The sequence below is a fragment of the Venturia canescens genome, chromosome 10, assembly GCF_019457755.1.
Source record: "Venturia canescens isolate UGA chromosome 10, ASM1945775v1, whole genome shotgun sequence".
NCBI lineage: Eukaryota > Metazoa > Arthropoda > Insecta > Hymenoptera > Ichneumonidae > Venturia > Venturia canescens.
In genome coordinates, this window is record NC_057430.1 from 8,869,588 (window position 1) to 8,890,840 (window position 21,253).

Here is a 21,253-nt window from a genome sequence, read left to right on the forward strand (position 1 = left end):
CCACGTTCGACAGCGGCTCGTGGCAGCGTGGGCGCTCTTAAAAATGTTGAAACGGGTCGTGGACTCTTCTGGAATTCTCAAAGATCCACGATATTTCCCACACATTAAAATTCGATCGGACCAACTACCTTCCCATCCACTCAATTTCCTCGCCGTGTTATTATCTCCTGAGGTTTTTTTCCGTAAACATATTTAATGTCAAGGATATCTTGGATTCAGGGTTTCTTCGTTTCGGCGTTTCCACTTGGACACTAACGAATCACGAGAAAAAAAAGATCTCTCAATCGTAATTATATTTTCCCCTCTGTCTTATTCCTTCTTTCAATGATCGATGACTCTGCTAGTGGGCTTTGTACCTGCCTCAATTCATAGGCCCTCCCTTCCACGTCTTATTCTTCTCTTATTATTAGTACCATTATTATTATTATCTTTTCACAATGTGTACTCCAGTGAGGTCGGTGCTCCGGAACCATGAACGTTTCCACCGACTCATCCCGGTGTTGTTGATGCTCAGATTGATTCAGAGAAGACTCAAGTTATCTAACCCAATCTACAAGCTGGCGTCCGAATCCCCATCATTTATAGAATGACTTCGATCTTTCGGGCATCCCTTTTTTGTGTGCTCGATTAAGGTATTCGACCACGTTTGGCTTGTCCCAGGACCATTCTTTACGGGGCTTTCGCACTTTTAGTGACACTTTTCTTAATTTTACTCGCCAGTGAGTTTTGGTAGCGTCGTACTTAGGGGGGAATACCTTAACGGTGTTTGATGCTCCACTTTTTTACGCTTCCTTTCTCTTGCGTAGCCTTAGGGCTGCCGCGGCGATACAGTAGCAGCTTCGTCATATTCTTGCTTGCAGCCATCTCCCCATTTTTCCCTCTCTCCGTTACCTTGATCGCTCATGAAAAAATACTACTGCACGTGGCACCAGCAGAAATAACGGATGAAGTAATTAAGCAGGAACAATGCGTTAACAGGAGAATTCGCTCGTGAAAACAAACGCGCTCGATAACTCGATTTTTGACAGATGCGGACAGGCCCAAGTGAACACACACTTTCCAAAGAATTAAAGGGTATCGTAACGAAGAAGGTTGGAAAATCTGCTCCTTTTTTTGGCATTTAATTCAAGTCATTAGATTCTGAAAAGAAAAGTCCTTGAGAACTTTTCCCTCTGACGCACCGTTCGTGAGGTAAGGAGAGTCATTGGTAGAAACCAATCCCGAGCGCTTCCGTCTAGCACAGAGCCAAGGGTCGCCCCGCCCTTGGACATCTGGCACTCCCATAACTTCCTGCCAGCGCGCCGGATTGGGTATCGCGCCTTATTCAAAATATCTCATCAACGAAGCGTTTCCGAAGGTAATTCCTGAGAACTTTTCTTTCCAGAATTTTGCGATCCACTTATCTCGATATGTAAATCGTCACTCTTTATTCCTCCCGTAAAGACACCGGGTTTTATATAATGGAGGAATGGTTTCAGCAACGAGCGTGGGAAATTCATTCATGTTTATTATTTTGTTGAATCACTCCAGCATGGCGCACTCACGGTATGAGATTCAGCCTTTATCGTAATATCGTCTTCACGCTATCTGGCATGATCATCATTTACGGTTTGTGATATTCGAACGTCTATATTTTCTTCCACTTTATCGCATCGAGCGTTAATTCGGTACTTTTGTATCCGAAATCTTGGAGATCGTTACGTCGGGCTTGATTTATTAATTGTACGGTGTACGTATATTTCCTTTTTACGGTGCTCTTTAGTCCTCCTTTTTTGATTGAACTCGCTGATAAGCTGGGGAATAAAAATCTCTTGGAATTAGACGGTTTTTCGTTCGTTCGCATCTGGGTAGCCTCTCATTCGAAAATATCTCACGTTTGTATGGCGCTTATTGTTTCGAGTTGATAATTCAGTTATGAATTTGACTGAAGGCTAACTCTAGTACACACTTTCGAAGGGAACGATCTTCGGTATCTTATTTTCGCTCTGTGGGAGAGCACTTTTCGAGAATAAATATGCAATTATAGCACGAAGAGCAGTCGAAAAAACGTGTTTTTTAACAAGCCTGATTTTCGTAATTACACGTATCTTTACCACGCACCCATCGCGTGGAACATTAATAATAATAAATCACGAGGGAGATGCTGCGAACGCAGATTCTTCCTTCTCTCTTACTTTTCATCCTCATCCTCGCACCGGTGCGCGCTCTGGCGTGCTCACGACTTTTACGTAAACACGAACGCTTCTCGTGGGAGTCGTTGACTCGAGCGCACCTTGTGCATTTATCTTTCTATACGTGTGCACATCTACGCTCGCACACTTAGCTTGCAGCTTCTCATGTATTCGAGCAATTGCAAAATCTTACTTTATTATACTACGTGTTGGATCAGCAGCATGCATTATAGCACAATTCTAGAAATAATATACTAATGTGTGCGAATAACGCCTCGCTCAAATAGACAAGTGGAAACGGAGCTGCATTGACAAAACAATGGCTAATGAAATCGACGGTGTTCTAATAACACTCTCATATTTAATAAGCTCTCAACTTTCGGTATTCCTCCTTTTCTCATACTTTTTTCATTACTTTTTATCATCATTTCAAGATTTTTCAATACAGAAAAGAAATTCGAGATAACGAAATGGAGGAAGTGTCATTTTTCGCGCGTAAACTGCAAGGTGGGGGAGGCCGGAGCGAAGCGACCTATCTGTGGAAATATTTTGCTTTTCAGAAGTTTCAGAAGCTTTGTCTAATTCTTACTCTCAAAAACCAAGGAATGTATATTTTAACTCTTTTCAATTGAAAAAAAATCTTTGCGATAAAACCGCAAAAAGTGCAAAGATTTGCGGATTTTTTACTGCAATTTCAATCCCCCGAATAATGAAGATGCATTCTACTGAAGTTTATAAAGAGAAAGAAAAAGAAGAAATTTTCGGGGAATAAATATCGGAAAAAATATTTAAAAAAGAAGAAATTTTGAAAGAATTCCTTTTTTTTTACTTATTTTCCGAGAATCTATTGAAGATTGGAAGATTAAGAAGACAAAAATCCCTAACAACAATCAGAGAATTTCGATCGATTTTTCAATTAGTACCTTGTTCGGTGTTTTTTAAATAGCAAGGCTTTTGCAATTTTTTATTTTTGAGGAAAGAAACGTGAACAGGAAAACGAGGGACGAGGGCAATCGCAACTTTTTATCGATTCGAGAAAGTACGGGACTACACATTAACTGCGATGAGATGTAATTGTCTTGAATTGTTTTGAAAAATAAGAAATAGCGCCAAAGTAAAGTATCTCGCGATTCTGTATTTTAAAATTGCCTTCTTTCGATTACATAACAGACAAAACGTTTTGGTTATTTCCGTTGCAATGATTTTGAAGAGCCCCGGAAAACGTAATCACGAAGAATTTATCGTGGCTTGAATAACACCCCGATAATATTTATGACGAAATTTGTCTAATTTCGGCACTTTCGCTCGACAGCGATACGCGTGGCGATTTAACAACGTCGTTAAATGATTTTGTGAAACGTGCCGCATATGAAAGTTCGGATATAAATTTACGAATATAAGCGTAATAAGCAACAACAATGCCGATGACAATAATGATGGTGATAGAAAATTTGATATACACGATTCTAGGCCAATAAAAATAATGTTAGCATCAACGAGTCGGTGTGATATTATTTTATTGTTATTATGAGCAACATTAAACGGCTCAAAAGTATGTCGCACTCGTACTACAGGAATCCGATCGTCCTTCGATTTATCAAGCTGTACTTTTGTCTCGAGAAAGGTGAAGATATATATTTCTGTTTCGCTCGAAGTCGAAGGAGGAGCAGCTCCGAGCGCAGTGACATATTCGTTTCCTTTCACACTCGCGTTTTGCTGTTTTTTTTCTTGCTCTTTTTTTAACGGTGAAATCGATCGCGATACAGATTCGCCTGACCTGCTTTTCACTCGCGTCTCTCTTTTAGAATGAAATTATTGGTGTGTTTTATTCGTTTTGAAATGAAGGTCGCGGATGGTATTTCATTGAAGATTTTTTCTGAAAGGGAAACGCCAAGAGAAGATTTCGCCAATCGAATCGTGGATTTGTGGAATTCTGTGGAATTCGACGTCATCGAAATTCTCGTTTCTGGACTGATACCACCTGCTTTTTCTCTGTGACGTATGCTAATCCTATCGAATGGGGGACACGTTGTTGCCGACTTTTCTCGGTGTAACGCTTCTCTCAACTGTCATAAATGCGGATAACGTGAGAAAAAACAAATACGAATCAGCGAAACAGTTTCGCTCTGACGCCCCTCATGCCGCCGCGACAACTTTGCTTTTCTTCGTGCCTTTTGTTTCGTTAAGCCTTTCCTGTTGAAAACTATACAATCGAACGCTATCGGAAGTATTCCAACAGCCCGAAGCTATCGGAAAAGAATCACAAAAAATACAAATATTCTCTCGAATATGAACGGAATCAAATGCAAATAATGAAAGCTGAGAAAACGTGCATGGGAGAGAAAAAACTCCATAAAATTTGAGTACTCAAAATTTCGATTCTGATAAACTACTCGCGATGATATTATAGCATGGGGCTTCAGCTACGAGGGAACAAAGAACCTGTGTACGAATGTACTGTACCAGAAAGCGAGGGAGGGAAATAGAGAGAAGAAAAAGATAGGAAAAAGAATGGGGGAGAGCGAGAGGAGCCTGATGGAAGCCGATTACGAGATATCGCGGTCGATCGCGTACCACCAACGCGAAGGAGAGTCGTCGTCCCTCGTGGATCCAGGTAATAACATTGTGCCAGGTAGAAGTGAGGGAGGGGAGTCGATCGTGCAATAGGATGGTCGGCGTGAGAGGTAAGAATCCTCGGGCGCGTGATCTTCGCGGTTCGTATCGTTCTTGGAAGACTTCTTCTTCTTCTTCTTCGTTTCTCCTTTTTCCTCTTCTTCACTCGGATCAAACAATCGTTAGCTATAGGCTCCTGTTGCATCGTTTATTCCTTCGAGAATTCGCGCCAATCTCGCGGAACACTGCTCTCAACTTTATAATGGTGGCGAACACCTCAGGCTCACTAGCCTGGAACACAACACCGGAATTTCTATGTCAAACCGAGTAACCCAACCTTTTTTTACCACCGACACCTGACAGAAGATTTGTCAGAGTTTTATTGTCGTCGTGAACATATTCGAAGCTGCAGTTAATCAATTTGAGCGCCTGTAATTGTGCTGCTGAAGGAAAATGTTGAGGACAATCGGTAATTCATTGATTGGTTTCCGGCCATTCCGTGCTTTGGAGCGAATAGTTTTTTTTTACTCGATCATTAACTCGAATCGCTTTTTAGTAGGACAATTTGAAAAAAAATTGTGCGAATCGGTTATTTCACTCAGCTTACGAAGTCATTTCTATTTCTCGACAATTTTCGACTTTTACTAATCGTTAGGCTGTGCGTTCGAATTAATCGTTCATCTTCAACCCATTTTAATACACGAGGAGAATGAAATTACCCGTTTCAATGGGAAGTTTCGTTCTCCATGAGTTTTACATTCAGTTGTTAGAATATGCTTTTTACTGTCTCGTTATGGGGAGGGGAAATGGAGAAAAAAATAACATAGTTTCCTGGCTTCCACGAAGAAACGACAGGTGGCCCAAATTTATTGGCTATAAAGCCATGATTAAGAATCATATTGTTACCTTGGAAGTGAAATTTATATTTCTCAGGCCTATTTGCTTCACTTTCGTGAGACAACGAAAATTTATTCTATAAAAAATCTCGAAAGCCTTGCTCTCGACGAAACTGCGATAATCGTGTTAGTTCGTCAGCACGTTTTTAGATATTTTCCTGCCATTGAGTTACTTTATTGAATAAATGAATAATTCTTTCCATCTACTCTAAATTGATGAGGCCAAATAGTCATTTCTGGCCATTCTTCTATCAAAATTTCTATAAATTCTCAATCCAATGATGAGTCGTCGATAAGTGTAAAAATCTTGTTGAAGACCTCTTGAAAAATTTGAAGCTTCTCCAACTTTTGTCTTGACTTTTTTCCCCATGTTCTGACCTGTATTTCAGTTCTCATCGACTGAAACTTCGAGTCGAGAGTGTACAAGACTCACATCCTTAATTTTCGCCGGATCAGCGCTCCGTTTCTCAATTCTCATAGCCATTGAATCAAGAGTACGAGTGCTCACGAATTGTAGGACAGTAACGATGTCGTTTGAGGGATTAATTTCGATGATAATGTTGAAAGAATTGGATTGCTTGAACCGTAAAAAGAAGCGATGAAACGGTGGTTACTTGATGCATATCAGTTACAGAAAAAGTAGTTGAAATTATAGTCGTTATTAATGATGGATTCGTCTCTTAATTACGACAGTGTTTTATTACCAAATAAATTTCATTGACAGGGACGAACGTTCATGAGAGCGAGCTCGTTTCTCTTTCAATGAAGAATTTCGTTCCAAGTCCCGTCCCTACTTTCACGAGACTTATACTCAGCACGATCTATCATCAAAGATAGCGAAGAATTCGGAAGGTCGAGGTAGTTCACATCGAGGAATATTCATGAAAAGATTAACGAAAGGAAGTATAGCAGCTCAAGTCCCTCGCTCACATCGTTGGATTTTTCATTCTCCGGTGGCAAACAAAAGCCACGAAAGTTTGAGCCTGACTGCTTATTATTCGCGATAATTATATGGTACACTGTTTCACGTTCGTGAAATATTGTTCGAGAGCGGAAGAAACATTTTCAGTGGAAAAGAATCGATTTTCCTTTCCGTTTTCACCCACTGATGCGAGTTTTGCTTCGCTAACACTAATTGGCTTTGTCATTGAAAATTTTCAACCCGAAAAACCGCACTTTCGTTAAAGATCCAACGTCGAGCTGCAGGGCCAATAAAAACAGTAAAACATTCGTTAAAATGTGAGCAAAAGAAAAGAAAATATTTGCGTGCAATATTTCGTGTCCCATCGAATCCGATGTTAATTTTTCGTTGCTTCATAAAAACAACACCTGTGACGTTAGTTCCGAGATTTACGGTCAGGTGATCACGGATCCATCAATCACTGGCGTCCCGGCGTGCACAATAGAGAGATCTTCCTCCCTCGTTTGTCAAATTATCAGAATATGCTTTAAAAGCCGCCGTTAATTCCAATTTGTTTCACCGTTACTCAAGTTATGCTTCGATTACTTTTTATTCCATTATACTTTCGTGTTTTTCGTCGGCTTGTGAGGGCTAACGGGCCAGGAATGCTGCTGAAGTAAGGAGCATGTAACACTCGTGCGTACGCGCCACTCGGACGATTCATTTTTTCTGTCGCTTCGTATCTTCGAACGTCGATTTGTCGCGGTCAGGGAAACGAATCCGTACAGCTGTTGGTTGAACCAAGATTTAAAACAAAACAACGCGAATACAAACAACAATAATAATGTGACGGCAAACAGTTGCTACGGATGTGTGACTTCGCATTACACACTTCTTCAATTCCGTTACTAACTTTCCGTACTTAAGCTTTCCACATTATTTAACGGAACTTAGACGATACTGCAACGCAGTCTTGAAAAAAAAAGGGGAACATGCATTTAGCCCTGTTTATACTTGCGACCTTGCGTCTGGATCGTTGATTCGCCAGATTCGATGCACTTATGATTCTAAATGCTATTCTAAATGCATACAGTTATGATTGAATGACTAACAACTGTGAATGAGCCTTTGCGCACTTTCCAGAGCCGTAATTTATATCTCATTTCGTCCGTCAGCAATGATACTCGTATAACTGAGGTTGCGAATCGTGCATGGTTTTTTGTTTTTGTAGAAAGTTCGTACGCAGCGTGTTCCTTATTCCCGAGAAAAGCGATTCGATTTTGAGGTATTATTTCTGCGGGCAAGTGTCCGATGAAAAAACTTAATGCCAAGAGTATCTCGATGCTTTCGAGTGAATGGAAGAAACCAGCGATGAACGAGAGGTAAAAAATGGTGCAAAAGTGGATAAAACCCGGGGATGAATCGAGGGTCGGACACGGTAATAAAATTTGATGGGGGGAAAACAAACGTTTTTGTAAATCGCAATAATTTTTTTGGACAGATGTTTAGTTCGTAATGATTTCGTTTCTTTATCGAAAAGATTCATCCGTCGTCGCTCGTTTTTTTTTGTTTTCAAGGGACTTCGAGAAACCGGAACACAAAAACCCTGAGTACGTGTGTCCTCAGGATTTACCGTCGTATAATTGATGGGAGTATGAAGTGAAGAAAAGAAAGAAAGGAGTCCGAACCGCTAGTCGCGATGTTAAAAAAGGCTGAAAAAGAATGAAAAAATAACAGCGAGTCGCTCACTCGCGATTTAATCTGGCTCGAGGCTGCGTGTGTTCCCAATCCCTTTCCCGCTCTCTTCTTGAACATTTATTTTATTTTTTCATCTCAACCGGTACACCGGAACGTTGTACCGTATTGAGTATGACCTTCGATCGATTATTTCATCCCAATTTTTATCTCAATTGGTCCAATTTGCCGAGGCATAATTGGATCGATGTTCGGTTATGAGTTTCCTACTCGCGTTGACCTATAAACGAATGTTTTATTTTTCGTATGCGGAGAAGAGACTTGTGATTGAGGAGTGGTTTGTATCGAACGATGATAATTTTCAGGCTGCATCTTAATCGGAAATACTATTACACAAGATCGAGCAGCCCCGCAGCGTTTTTAATCTCCAACTAGCACCATTTGTTTCTCAATCTCACTGACACTCGCTTGTCTCCAGTCTAAAGACACGCGAACGAACTGTCTCGTTATAATGGCTTATAAAACATTAGTTTCCACTGCAAGTTGGTAATCCCACGCAAATGAGGTGTCCGCTTCGTACAATATATATGAAGCGAACAATGGAGCAACGATTTCCTAGATCTACGGATCGTTAGTTTAATTTAGGTTCTCGAGATCACCTCTGCATTCGTTAGAAAATTGCTTACAAATTCGCTTCCTTTGATTCCACGTTCGAATCTGCTCGGAAGAAAAATCTGTTGATTTAATGAATAATTCAAAATTCTCATCCCACGAAATTCGAATACAAAGAGCAGAACGTCGAGTAGAAAATTTGTGATCGATCCACGGTCGGATCAGTAGAAAAAAAAATACTCTTTGGCAACAGCAATTTTATGAATTTTCGAAAAAACTAATTTCGTGGGGCTGCATTTTAATAAAGACGTTTAGACCCGTCGACAACGTGCGAAGCATAAAATATCTTAACTATAGAAAACGTTCAGTCGAGTTGCAATCACATCATTTGTTTTACTATTATTTTTTTTTTCATTTTATTCTCGAGTCTATCAAAGTGGGTAGTAAACGAGTGACGAGCGAGCACGCGCGCACGTGTGTGTAGTTTGTACGTAAAAGTGCGTTACAGTCCTGGGAGCGTATCTAAGAGTTATGGCAAGCAAACGCCACAGAAGTTGTTCCGCAGCCATGTTCTCGTATTCCAACTGGCGAATGTCGCGCGCGTTTGATCGGTCAAACGTAACGCACGAGGAATGAAATTGCCAAGTACATTACGTTCACATCCACATGCATAATTTCTTGGCAAACTTATTCTGTTACGCGAGTGTGCAACTCGCCACTAAAAGCCAACTGTTTCGCGCAGTTTATCATATATTTTATAAACCGCACAGTGCACACGCGTGCGACGGAAAATTTTGCAGGATGCTGCGCTTCTGTCGCAGCCATCGATTCGCTTGTTATGTACTTCAGTTGTGTGGCCTGCTTCGTAGCTCTTGCTGTTTATTCTGGATCATCGAGGGATTCAAAAAAGTCGACGATATAATTCAGGGGTCCAGAAAATTGTTCAGTTGAGCAGCTTTAGCTTTCCCAAAAGACTCACAGTTTCTGCCGAGTAATAATTCATAAAATTGATGCGGAACCGTTACTTTTGGAATTCTTCTTACTTTCGTGGAAACATGAAACAATGGAGAGCAATATTTGCAATTCGATTTCTGTACCTACCAATTCCGTGTTGCAACGAACTCGAAAATTATTTTTCCGAATGCCTCAACATTTCGAAGTACCGCGCGAAGGCACGAAACCAAATGTGTGAATAATTTGGTTTTGTTCGCTGGCAAACAATGCCTCGATTTCGAATGCAGCTCACGAGAAAGTCTCTTTTCGGCGAAGTTCCATTAAATGTTAGCACTTTTGCGTGTCATACATGACCGTGGATAGGACTTCCGGTGAGCAGGCAAATACTCTGTGAGGAAACGAAGCGAAGATCCTCTATTTTACGTTTTTTGTTATCGTCGCGTGGTGTTTTATCGGGTATCAACAACCTCGTATTTTTCGCCTACGCACGTCTCGCTCTTCGCACCTTACTCAACCTGCCATAAAAAAGCCACATTTCCTACAGCCTCGTTGCCATTTCACAACGTAGATTCATTGTAACTGGAAGATCGTTGTGCGATGAAACATGGATTTCGATGCAGACTTTATCGTTTTTATTTATGCAAAGCCGATAATTTGTCGATGAGATGATTTTAGGGTGTAATGGAAACCGAAAAAGCCCGAAGTGCAATGCCGTGAAGCTAAATAAGCATTTTACAAAATGAAACAATTTCGCATTCGTTCGGTTACCTGCTGCTCAATCTTTACACATTCGAAGATGAATTAATTGTGTTTTAGATAATCGAGGAGCAAATCGTTGGTACATAGAAAATTCATTTTCATTTGACAAAATTCTTATTTTTTGACTAAAGAAACTGCATGAACACGAGGCTTTTAAAGAGTGTGGATCAGTCGTCTAACCTCACTTGGAATTTTCGAAATTAAAATTCTTTGACACGGTTTGATCGATTAAAAAAAAGGACTTGCAGGACGATATGGCAAAAATAGACTAACATTTTTATTATTTTGATCGGGCGAACGATGTGGAAAAATTTCACTTCGAAAAATTGTAGCTGTACCGACTGATTTCTGCTCTTAAGGGGCCCACCGAGTGCGTGACAGCCTAAAATAAGCCGATTTTTGGGAATTTTTTTAAAGAAAACTATTGCACGAAATGTTTTCAAATTTGGAGGATATATTTATACATAAATAATGAATGTACAGTAAAATTTTCAAATGAAAATTATCCGCTATCTCCCAGGTAACAAATACAAAAGATCACAAAAGTGGCTGAAATAAAAAAAAAAAAACCAAAAAGATTATTAAACTAGAAGGTATTTCCCGTACAATGACTTCCGATTACGATTAAAAATTGAAATTTACCAAAATGGTAAAGTTTTGAAGAAAATGTAGAATTTCGCTCGAAAAATGGATGATTTGGCCCGCCAATTGACATTTTTCATGCAATCGAAAAACTGGAGGCTCATTGTACGGAGAAACACATACGAAAAACGCGTTCAAAAAAATCGAAGCGATCGGATGATTTTTCTTCGAGTCACAAATTTCAGAAAATTTGAAAAATGTAGTTTTGAGAAAAAAATTGAAATACGCAAAAAAATGAAAAAAAATTTTCAAAATTTCACACTCGGTGGGCCCTTCAAGAAAGAAATCGAGTGAAAAGTTTCGCGTCCCTGCTTCCAGATTTACTATCAAACATTCTTGCATCCCAGGAACTCTGTTAATCTTTCACCACTCCGCGCCTCGACTTATTCTCACGCATAAATTAATTGCAGAATGGTGAAAGAAGATGGTCGTTGTGTCAGACGCATCCTCAGGAGGAAGAATCGTGGCTGGGCTCATGGCTCGACCCTCCTCCGTCGAAGTACCGTTTAGTGAAATGAACGATGTCCAATCATTGATACACCTCCGTATCAAATGTCCCAGTCCCTGTGTATGTTTGTGAGATTTCGTTAGAACGTCTTCAAGCGGAAACACAAATCTCGTGGGATATTCCCTCACATTCTCTCATCCTGTGAAAAAAAGTTCCATTCTTTCGACGTTCTTCTCTCTCCATCGACATGCAAACTCCGTGAATTAGTATTCCCATCGAATATTCTGCCACTTTCATTCCTCAATGTACGCGAATAAATATTTTTTCGATCGAAATGATTTTTTGCAAAATCTTTGCTCCGTCGACTCCGATAATTCTGAGCATGCCGCGAAGTTGTTTCGTTGAGTGTGTTTTATCGTTGTCAATATTTCAGAAAAACAAGATGAAGTGCCGAACGTTGTTTCACTGGAGACGAAAACGACGGGCGGAGAAGTCTCGTCAAAAAAGAGTCCACTGGAAGTTACAACCGAGAGTGGGAAACTAATGTCGAAAGATCCAGCTTCCAAAACTACAACCGATGGGAAGAAAAAGCTCGTGACCGAATTCAAGCAGAAGACAGAATCGAAATACCAAAAAATCAAAGACGATGAGAAACCAAACGATCCAATGAAATCGAGCTTCGTCGATTTCGTCGTGACAACCACTCCGATTTCCAGCATCGAGAAAATATCAGAAATTCAAAACTCAACGGAACTCCTAAATATTCCTTTACTCGTACGCGGTCAACCGATAAGCAATGAAACTGAAGATTCCAACGCTGGCTCGCGTGGCCGAGCTTTGAATATATCGGCTTCCGAGCCGACAAATTCTCTGCACGCAAATCTAACGGATCTCAGCGATGTTAGTATGGATGATCAGGACAAGGAAGTAGAAGGTAAAAACGATAATATTATAAAACGATGAGAATATACCTTTGGGCCACTCATATACATTATCATACTTTACCGGGAAAATAAACCCTTCAACAAGTATTACACTACCAACTTAATATTGTTTCGTGTAGAGTGATTCAAAAAATACTTAATAACGTTTCCCGGAATTTCTCGAGCCTCGGAAGAAGCATCTTTGACGAATCTTTCGATTTTTTTTACAAATAAATCTCAAGGGGCGTGTACAATTGAAGAAAAAAAAATGAGTTCATTTTGAAGAAATTTCGTGTTAGGAGATATTTCGCATCCGATTCATCTGAATAAAATGAGCCGCGGTGGTGGTGAAATTGGCTTAACGTTTTCGTTTAATTAAGAAGCTCGAGACATTGGATTTCTCGAAAATTCAAGGCGGTGACTCATTGTGAAATTCTTTTCCAATTGAGTCCAAAATCAGCATGTTCGATGACGTAATTGTTGAGAACAAAATACGTTTTTTTTTTAAATACATAAAAATTTATTTTCAATATTTCAAATAATTTCAATATAAATGGAGCACGTAAAAGTGCTCAAAAGTCTATAAATACTTTTTGTATAACCGCAATGATAAATAACGATTGGACCAGGCGGAGATTACGTCGCATCTAAAAACCGAACGAGCTTGAATGTAACTTCGTTACCGATCGTATTGCCCGTATGCATGGAAGGGAACAAGAGTTATGCCGCCGGTGAAAAGGTTTTGAGAGGATGCGAGGAGAGCTGTGTTTGTAGCGAAGGAGGGAAGATCACAGACTGCAAGCCCAGATGCGTCAGTCCAAAATTCCGAGCAGGCCGAAACAAGGATCCTTATTGCAGGGAGCAATTGGTCGATGACGACGAATGCTGTGCCGTTTTGGTGTGTGCCGACTCAGGTAGAAAAATTCCACGTTTTAACTCGCGAGTTCATGCGGAATAGAAAATTTAAAATCTGCTTGAAATCTGGAGAATATTGAGCGCTCCATTCGGAGTATTAATTTTAATACTCGTTAATTTTGGATGAAAAGCTTTTTTGTAGCGGGCGCAAAATTAATGATTTACGATGACAACGAATGCTCAGGTAATGGGAACAGGTTCATTTAATTTCGCAGAACCGGAACCCGACGAAACCTGCATCGTCGGAAACCAAACATTTGCGAGAGGCCAACGCGTCGAACACGGTTGCTCACAGGTTTGCATCTGTGAGGCGGGTGGCGCCTTGAAATGTCAACCAAGGTGTCCACCGAACGAGACAACGTCTGGAGTGAATCAGCACGACCGTTGCGTCGCGTTGACTGATCCCAGGTGGTTTAATTTTTTGATAAACAAGTTTTCATGGGATTGAGACTTTTTATGACGTTTTCTCCCATCGATAATCGACACTCGATAAGTCAATATTTAAAAAGTTCGATGAACCAACTTATTGAGAATTCATTTGCAGAGATCCTTGTTGTACGATAACATTGTGTGACGTGACTCTCGGCGATCATGAAATAAAAGCGGAGAATTCGGGGGACTTGTTGGTGAATTTAACGAACATAAAAGTCCTCAATTCGACGACGATTAAGCTTAAATTATCGTCTGATTTGTCGAGTGATGCTGTAGTCGAAATATCCGAAAATAATCATGTTTGGAGACAGCAGAAACCTGACAAGAGTGAGTTTATCAGTTAATAAGATTAAAAGATCATCGAATTTTTCGAATTTCAATAATTCCCTTATCTTTTCGACCGTTTATTTTTTACCAGGTGGCATCATAACGAACTTGGAACCAGCTCACAGCTACTTCGTTCGGATAACCGAAGGAGGTCGTACGGGACCGGCTCTTCAAGTGATTCTTCCGGCTGAAGTGATAAAGACGAACATAACGGAAAAGGTCGACAAGAGTTTGTGCAGTCATCGGGGAAAAACATACAAAATTGGTGCTCAATGGTACGACGAATGTATATCTTTATGCGTTTGTGGCGAAGGCGCCAAAACAGAGTGCATTACGATCGAATGTCCTTGGGACTTTGGACTCGATGTATTGAACCCCCATTGTCTTGATTGGGAAACGGTGCCGGCTAATTTCGTTCCAAAAGCACCCAAATGTTGTCCGGAGGTAAAATTTATTTTTCAATCATCATTTTCTTTTCACTTTAGCAAAACGTCTGGTAGTGATTCGATTTCTTTTAATTTGAAAAGAAATGAGGCACGAATTTTCGTGGCCGTATTTCACTAGGTTGATGAAAATTTTCACTTACACTTTATGAACGAGAGTCCAATTTCAGGAGTTTCGGTACAGGCGATACAATGTTGCCGTGCTAAAGACATAAAAAATTTCAAAAAATTCAGAATTTTATAAAATTTGGTGAACATATTCTTTAGTGCCAAATTTGACAATACAAATTTTTTAAGATTTTTCTTTTACACAGTTATCGAGTAATTGATCACTAAAGTTCACGTGTATAAGCATAGCGCTTCCATATACAGGGTGAATCATTTAACGTGACCACCTCGAATAATTCCTAAAATAAGCGTTGTATGAAAAAAAATGTTCAGACATAAGTTGCACGGTTTTGAGAGGCACATTATGTGGTACATATGTTGTTCTGATAGGTGGAGACGTTTCGGAGATTTGAAGGTCAACTTCGTTTTTTTAAGGGGAATGCTATATTTTTTATGTCAAAATATGGTGGAGTATCGAATTCTGAGTAAAAGAGTATAGACCTACATTAGCCCTAAACTTAATAGTTATCAAGTTATTTTACTCGTTCCTTTCAACTTCCAATACCTATGATACCTATGTAAAGAGGGGAAATCGTGATGGTATTGATATTAGGATTATCTGAATAATGTAATTCATGTTTTTTTGGAGAAAATTTATTTTAACAAATGTTCGAAGTGATGGCCATTAACCTCGACACATTTCAGAAGACGTAGAACTAATCCGTCTCTTGATCTTCGAATAGTTTCTGGTGTGATAGCGGCGCTATCATGATAGTGACGTTACAATGCCAGTGTTTACAATCATTAGAAACATCTCCCGCTATTATTGACATTATTGTTGAAGATCAAGAGAATTATTAGTTTTACGTCTTCGAAAATGTGTGGAGGTTAATGGCCATCACTTCGAACATTTGTTAAAATAAATTTTCTGCAATAAAACATGAATTACATTATTCAGATAATCCTAATATCAATACCATCACGATTTCCCCTCTTTACATAGGTATCATAGGTAATGGAAGGAATGTAGTGAATAAATATCTTAAGTTTAGGGCTAATGTAGGTCTATACTTTTTCATTCAGAATTCGATACTCTACCATATTTTTATATAAAAAATATAGCATTCTACTTAAAAAAACAAGGTTGACTTTCAAATCTTCGAAACGTTTCCATCTATCAAAACAACATATGTACCACATAATGTGCCCCTCGAAACCGTACAACTTTTGTCTGAACATTTTTTTCATACAACGCTTATTTTAGGAAATATTTAAAGTGGTCACGTTAAGGAGGATGGCTACGTTCGTCAAATAGATAAGAAATTGATCGAATTTGGTGATAATGTTCTTCAACATCAAGTGCGAAGACACAATTTTTTTCAAAATTTTCTTCTGCTTAGTTATCGAGTAATTACGCATTAAAGCAGATTTCTTATGCCCGGAATGTATACCTATATATATATGGAAACGCTATGCTTATACACGTGAACTTTATTGATCAATTACTCGATAACTGTACAGAAGAAAAATCTTAAAAAATTTGTATTGTCAAATTTAACTCTAAAGAATATGTTCACCAAATTTTATTAAATTCTTATCATTTTGAAATTTTTAATGTATTTCACATGGTTTAGCATGGCCCTAGCCACCCTCCTTAAATGATTCACCCTGTATATAAGTATACATTCCGGGTAGAAGAAAATTTTGAAAAAATTTCTGTTTTCGCACTTGACGTTGAAGAACATTATCACCAAATTTGATCAATTTCTTAACCCTTAGTGTGCATCTGGGGTCAGGTTGACCCCAAAATTTTTTTAACCGAAAAAGTGCTTTTTACGCGCACTATCAACTTTGAGCACGTTTTTGAACAATGAAAAAAGATTTTTTTGGAAATCTGACTTTGCAGCCTTAAAGTTGGATCAATTCACTGCAAAAAGTGACTAAACTTTTTATTCCGAAAAACGCTAGTTACCGAGATATTCGATGTGAAAAATGACCTGGGCTCAAAGTGACTCCATGTGCACGAAATGTCTCGCTGTGAAGGTGTGCACATTAACGGTTAATATTTAGACTTTTCCTTGTTAATATTTAGAATTTTCCAATCCCCTGTGAAAAAGTTGAATTGAAAAAAAAAAACAACAAACAGAAATTATTTCGAACAGATTGTGTCGGTGGGAAAAGACTTTGAAAGATGACAGAAATTATCACGATCTCACGAAGCAATACTTTCAAAATTTTCTAGTTCCATTATTCTAAATTCAAACATCATCAGTCAGTGAAGACATTTTGTTCTTAATAACGTATTAATTAATAACAGTAAGCAATAATGAAGAATGAAAGATGGAAATCGCTTCGTACGATAATATTCACGACTATTGATTTCGTAAAGATCGACTTTTGAGGTTCATGCTTGACAATGCTCGTTTCTTCTCAACCGAATCAACCGAAACCTAGTTAGATGATAAAAATTAACGAATAGTTAAAGGTTCAACGAGAAATGAAAAAATTGATTCTAGGAGGTACGCTGTAGAAATAACGGATCGTGTCTTTACGAAGGCATAAGTTATGATAATTGGAGCGAGTTGCCTACCAATGTAACAGGCTGTGAGAAAAGATGTTATTGCGACATGGGAAACGTCTCCTGTCAAGCCGCTTGCCCACCGGTCGCAGCTCATCCACCAGCGAACTTGCCATGCCCCTCGAATCAGGTCGTGTTGGCAAAACTTCCGGACGACGATTGCTGCTCACATTGGGTTTGCGATCATTCGATGACTCATTCATCAAACGGTGAGTGTTTTTCGGTTAGTCAACGTTGTTTTGTGGTTGTGGAATAATCGAATTTCAACAATTAATAAACTTTTTCGAACGAGGTTATTAAAACAATTAACCTTGGCCAAGCGCCTTCTACGAGCACTCATTTTTCATTTGTATTGCATCACATTAACAATAATGGCATGGGCACTCGTTGTCGAAGCATTTGGGGCATTTACACCCACTTTTAAAATGTTCTCCACGCCGCGAATGAATTCATCAAACTTTCATTCCTATGTGAGATTCATTATTAATATTATCGCGAACGAGACTTTGTACATGATTGAGTGTTTGACCATTCCGACAAAAAAGTTCATCCCGAAACGTGAGTTTTTTTCTTAAATTTGCTCGTGCGAGAGAACGATTGTGATTTCACGAATGTCGCTACCCGGAGAACGTTTTTTATTCAAGTACGATTCACGCCAACTCACGAAGAAAACTTAATGTTGTAATCTAGACAAGAATGCATAAATTAATATGCCCCCGTTCGAGGCGAAGGGACTTGGTACCGTTGAGGGATTTTCAACGAACGAACTGCGGACCTGACTGGAAGTTTCCGAGACTTTTCTCCATCCCTGCACGTTATTTTCCACGTTGAATGGCGATTATAAGATATTGTACAGATTTTGCGAGAACGAAATACTACAGTTTTTTTTCCTGAAATTGATCAGTAGGATCTAAAAACGCGAATGATTGCAGCTTATACGGTTTTATTTCGAACTTACTTAGCTCCTGGTCAAACTGATTGCGCATGAAAAACAACGTCGTCCTCCTGTATATAGGAACCTCATTTTAAAAAATCCCCCTCAAATCATCCCTGTGAATATTCTTACGCCTGCATGGACGTTTGGACGAATGCTGGACCGATGAAAAAGCATCATGTTTTTTTTGACATTCAATACCGCGACAATCATTATCATGACAATGGACTTTACTATAATTGCAGGAATAATGGACGTGACGACCGCGTATCCCGGCCCCTTAGCTACAGACAATACGATCATCGATAACACCGAAAGAACGACTGTCAAACCGTTGACAGTGAAAAACATTAGCGAAGCCTCAACAACGAGCATCGTAAAAAGCCCAGTTTCCAATAATTACGAAACTACCCAAGTTCCCAATGACGAATTTCATTATCCGATGGATCCCGGTCATCCAACGACCGTGTATAACGGTCCTTACAGTCCCGATTACAAGCCAATACAAGCCAATATCGATCAAGTATTCCATTTGTCACCACATACGGAAAAACCTACGCCGAAAGAAAAGACGAAATCGAAAATGGACGCGAAAAAGCCACTGGAGCCAGTGAAAGTCCACAAAGAAATCAATACTCAGCAGCAATACGGGGTGAAAAACGAAGATCAACATTTCCCAAGTCAGCGATTCCCCGGTCCACTGGCACCCGAAAAATTCCCCCAACAGAAAATTCCGCCGAGTCCCACGCGAACTAAAATAATCGAGAACCCGAATACGACAGGCTCGACGAACAAATTGGCCTCGACAGAAAAAAACGGTCATCCTTCCGAACAGCCTCAGTTCATACCCCTCAAGCCTTACACCGATCTTCCCGAAGGGCCATTCGTTTTCGTGCCCACCAACGGCGAGAACATTCCTCCAACTCATTTCGTAAATCAATATGAAAATCCTGACGCGGGACCGCCCTACGGAGGTCCAGCTCTGCGACCCGATTACCGTGATCCCAACTTCGTTTCGGGGCCGATACCAAAGAAGAAACCGACCCTGCTGGCCGATTCCTACAGCGACGACTATAAAACCAAACCCGGACAAGTCGCCCCGGGGAAAAGCAAAGCTCCGCCGCACAGAAATCCCCAGGAACAAGAAATTCTACCGGAAGAATTGTATCATTTGATTCAACAACAACATCCGGGTCTTACACACTTGGAACATGCACCACCCCAGGGCCATTCCGATCTTTACGATATTCATCGACAGATCACAGCTCAAAAAGACCCGGCCACGTACTTCGGCCAAATCGCATCACCCGCTTTAGCAAACAACAATAAGAATAATATTAAACCACCGCCACCGCCGTCCAGGCCACCTCACATTGTCTCGCAAAAGGACGAAAATGGACAAACTACTTATCACGTACACACCTCTGAAGTTCCGAATTCACCGCAACAGATCGAAGAGCTTTTGGCACACATTAGTCAACACGATTCTAATCTCGGCCCTTTCCAACGTTATCCCGGACAAAATCCTATCACTCATACTTATCAAACCGCCCCGGGCCCACCACCGACGCATTTACATCCTGGCATTGGTGTTCGCTTGCCCGATTCGTCGGCTACGTCACACTTGAATCATCCGTTTGCCGCACAAGCCTCGCCCAACCAGTCAGGTTCGTTTCCCTTTCTGCCATCAAACAACAAAGAAAAACTCAAGAATGAATTACACACTTTACCTCGTCGATCTATCCGAATCCGTCAGTTCTACGTTTCTTTATGCTCATCCAACTCCACGGTTAATATTACCAAAACAATCTCTTTATTTTATCATCTTTATTTTTATACAATTTTATCCATCTGAAACAAATAACGGTCGCAAGTGGCGCTGGCAAATTATTCGATCAATTAACAGCAGATAATTTGGATAATAATACAAAATAAGTGTGGGCATGCAGTGATCGAGAATAGAGAAACTCATCACTGCCAGAAAAATGTGTAATGCATTCTCGATTTGTTTTCTTCACTCATGAAAACAAAATTAGGACAAATCACATGATTCACAAAAAATCATTCTCTGGTACTATCAACTTCCACTTGGTATCATCATCTGGTCTGGTCTTTCACATCCAGTACGGTGTTTGAAGGTAAAGAGTCGTTCAAACGCCATTCGAGGGGAGATTATTTGAGATAAACAGAATGGAACGATCTTCCTTTGTAACAACGAATATAATTGAAGGATCAAACGAATAATTGGACTTGTTACAATTCGAGATAAAATCAAAATTTAATTCTTTGACTATGCTATTCCTCTTCTTTTCTGCGATACTCGTCATTCAATCGCATCGTACATCACGTAGGCAAAAAGTAATCGGTCTTATATTTTTGTTTCTCTAAGAATTTCAATGATTTATTCAGGTGGCACGGTGAGTCAGCACGTGTCCATTGTCCGTGCACTGAAAAACGATCCTTATATTATGATACACAAGAAAGTTGGAAAATGGTTTGAAAACAGGAAAAAGTGATCATCACAGGTGTCATTGTGATGATCGAAAATGATTATTTTAACACGGATTCATGATTCATTAGGATCTTTTGTGGAGTTATCTTTTATCTACAATTCTAATACTCCTAACGCTCAAAATGGCCTGCACTGCAAATAGTTTAACAGTGTCAGCCTTTTTCATATTGAACCATGAAAAAAGAATTTGAGCGTCAACCAAAAACGATAATAATGAATTGAAAATCTCTGCCAAAATATTATTACCCGATAAAGCACTCTCACGTGGCGTTTGGACTTAAGACTGCTTATAGAAACGTGAATGGAAAAGTGCTGAGGACTAATTCACGTTGAAATTTCTCATCCTTCTATGGAACATAATCCATTCTGAATACTTCTAACAAGAATATT

General features: G+C 39.7%; 1 protein-coding gene across 1 annotated transcript in view; it reads left to right on the forward strand.

Annotated features, from left to right (window-relative positions):
- The window catches only part of sas (stranded at second), a 28,113-nt gene that overhangs the window by 3,414 nt on the left and 3,446 nt on the right, over positions 1-21,253 (forward strand). The window contains exons 2-8 of the mRNA XM_043430074.1: positions 12,125-12,625; positions 13,244-13,528; positions 13,745-13,937; positions 14,074-14,288; positions 14,380-14,732; positions 17,356-17,626; positions 18,597-20,018. Of these exons, the coding sequence (XP_043286009.1) occupies positions 12,125-12,625; positions 13,244-13,528; positions 13,745-13,937; positions 14,074-14,288; positions 14,380-14,732; positions 17,356-17,626; positions 18,597-20,018 (3,240 nt within the window). The remainder of the gene's footprint in view (positions 1-12,124; positions 12,626-13,243; positions 13,529-13,744; positions 13,938-14,073; positions 14,289-14,379; positions 14,733-17,355; positions 17,627-18,596; positions 20,019-21,253) is intronic.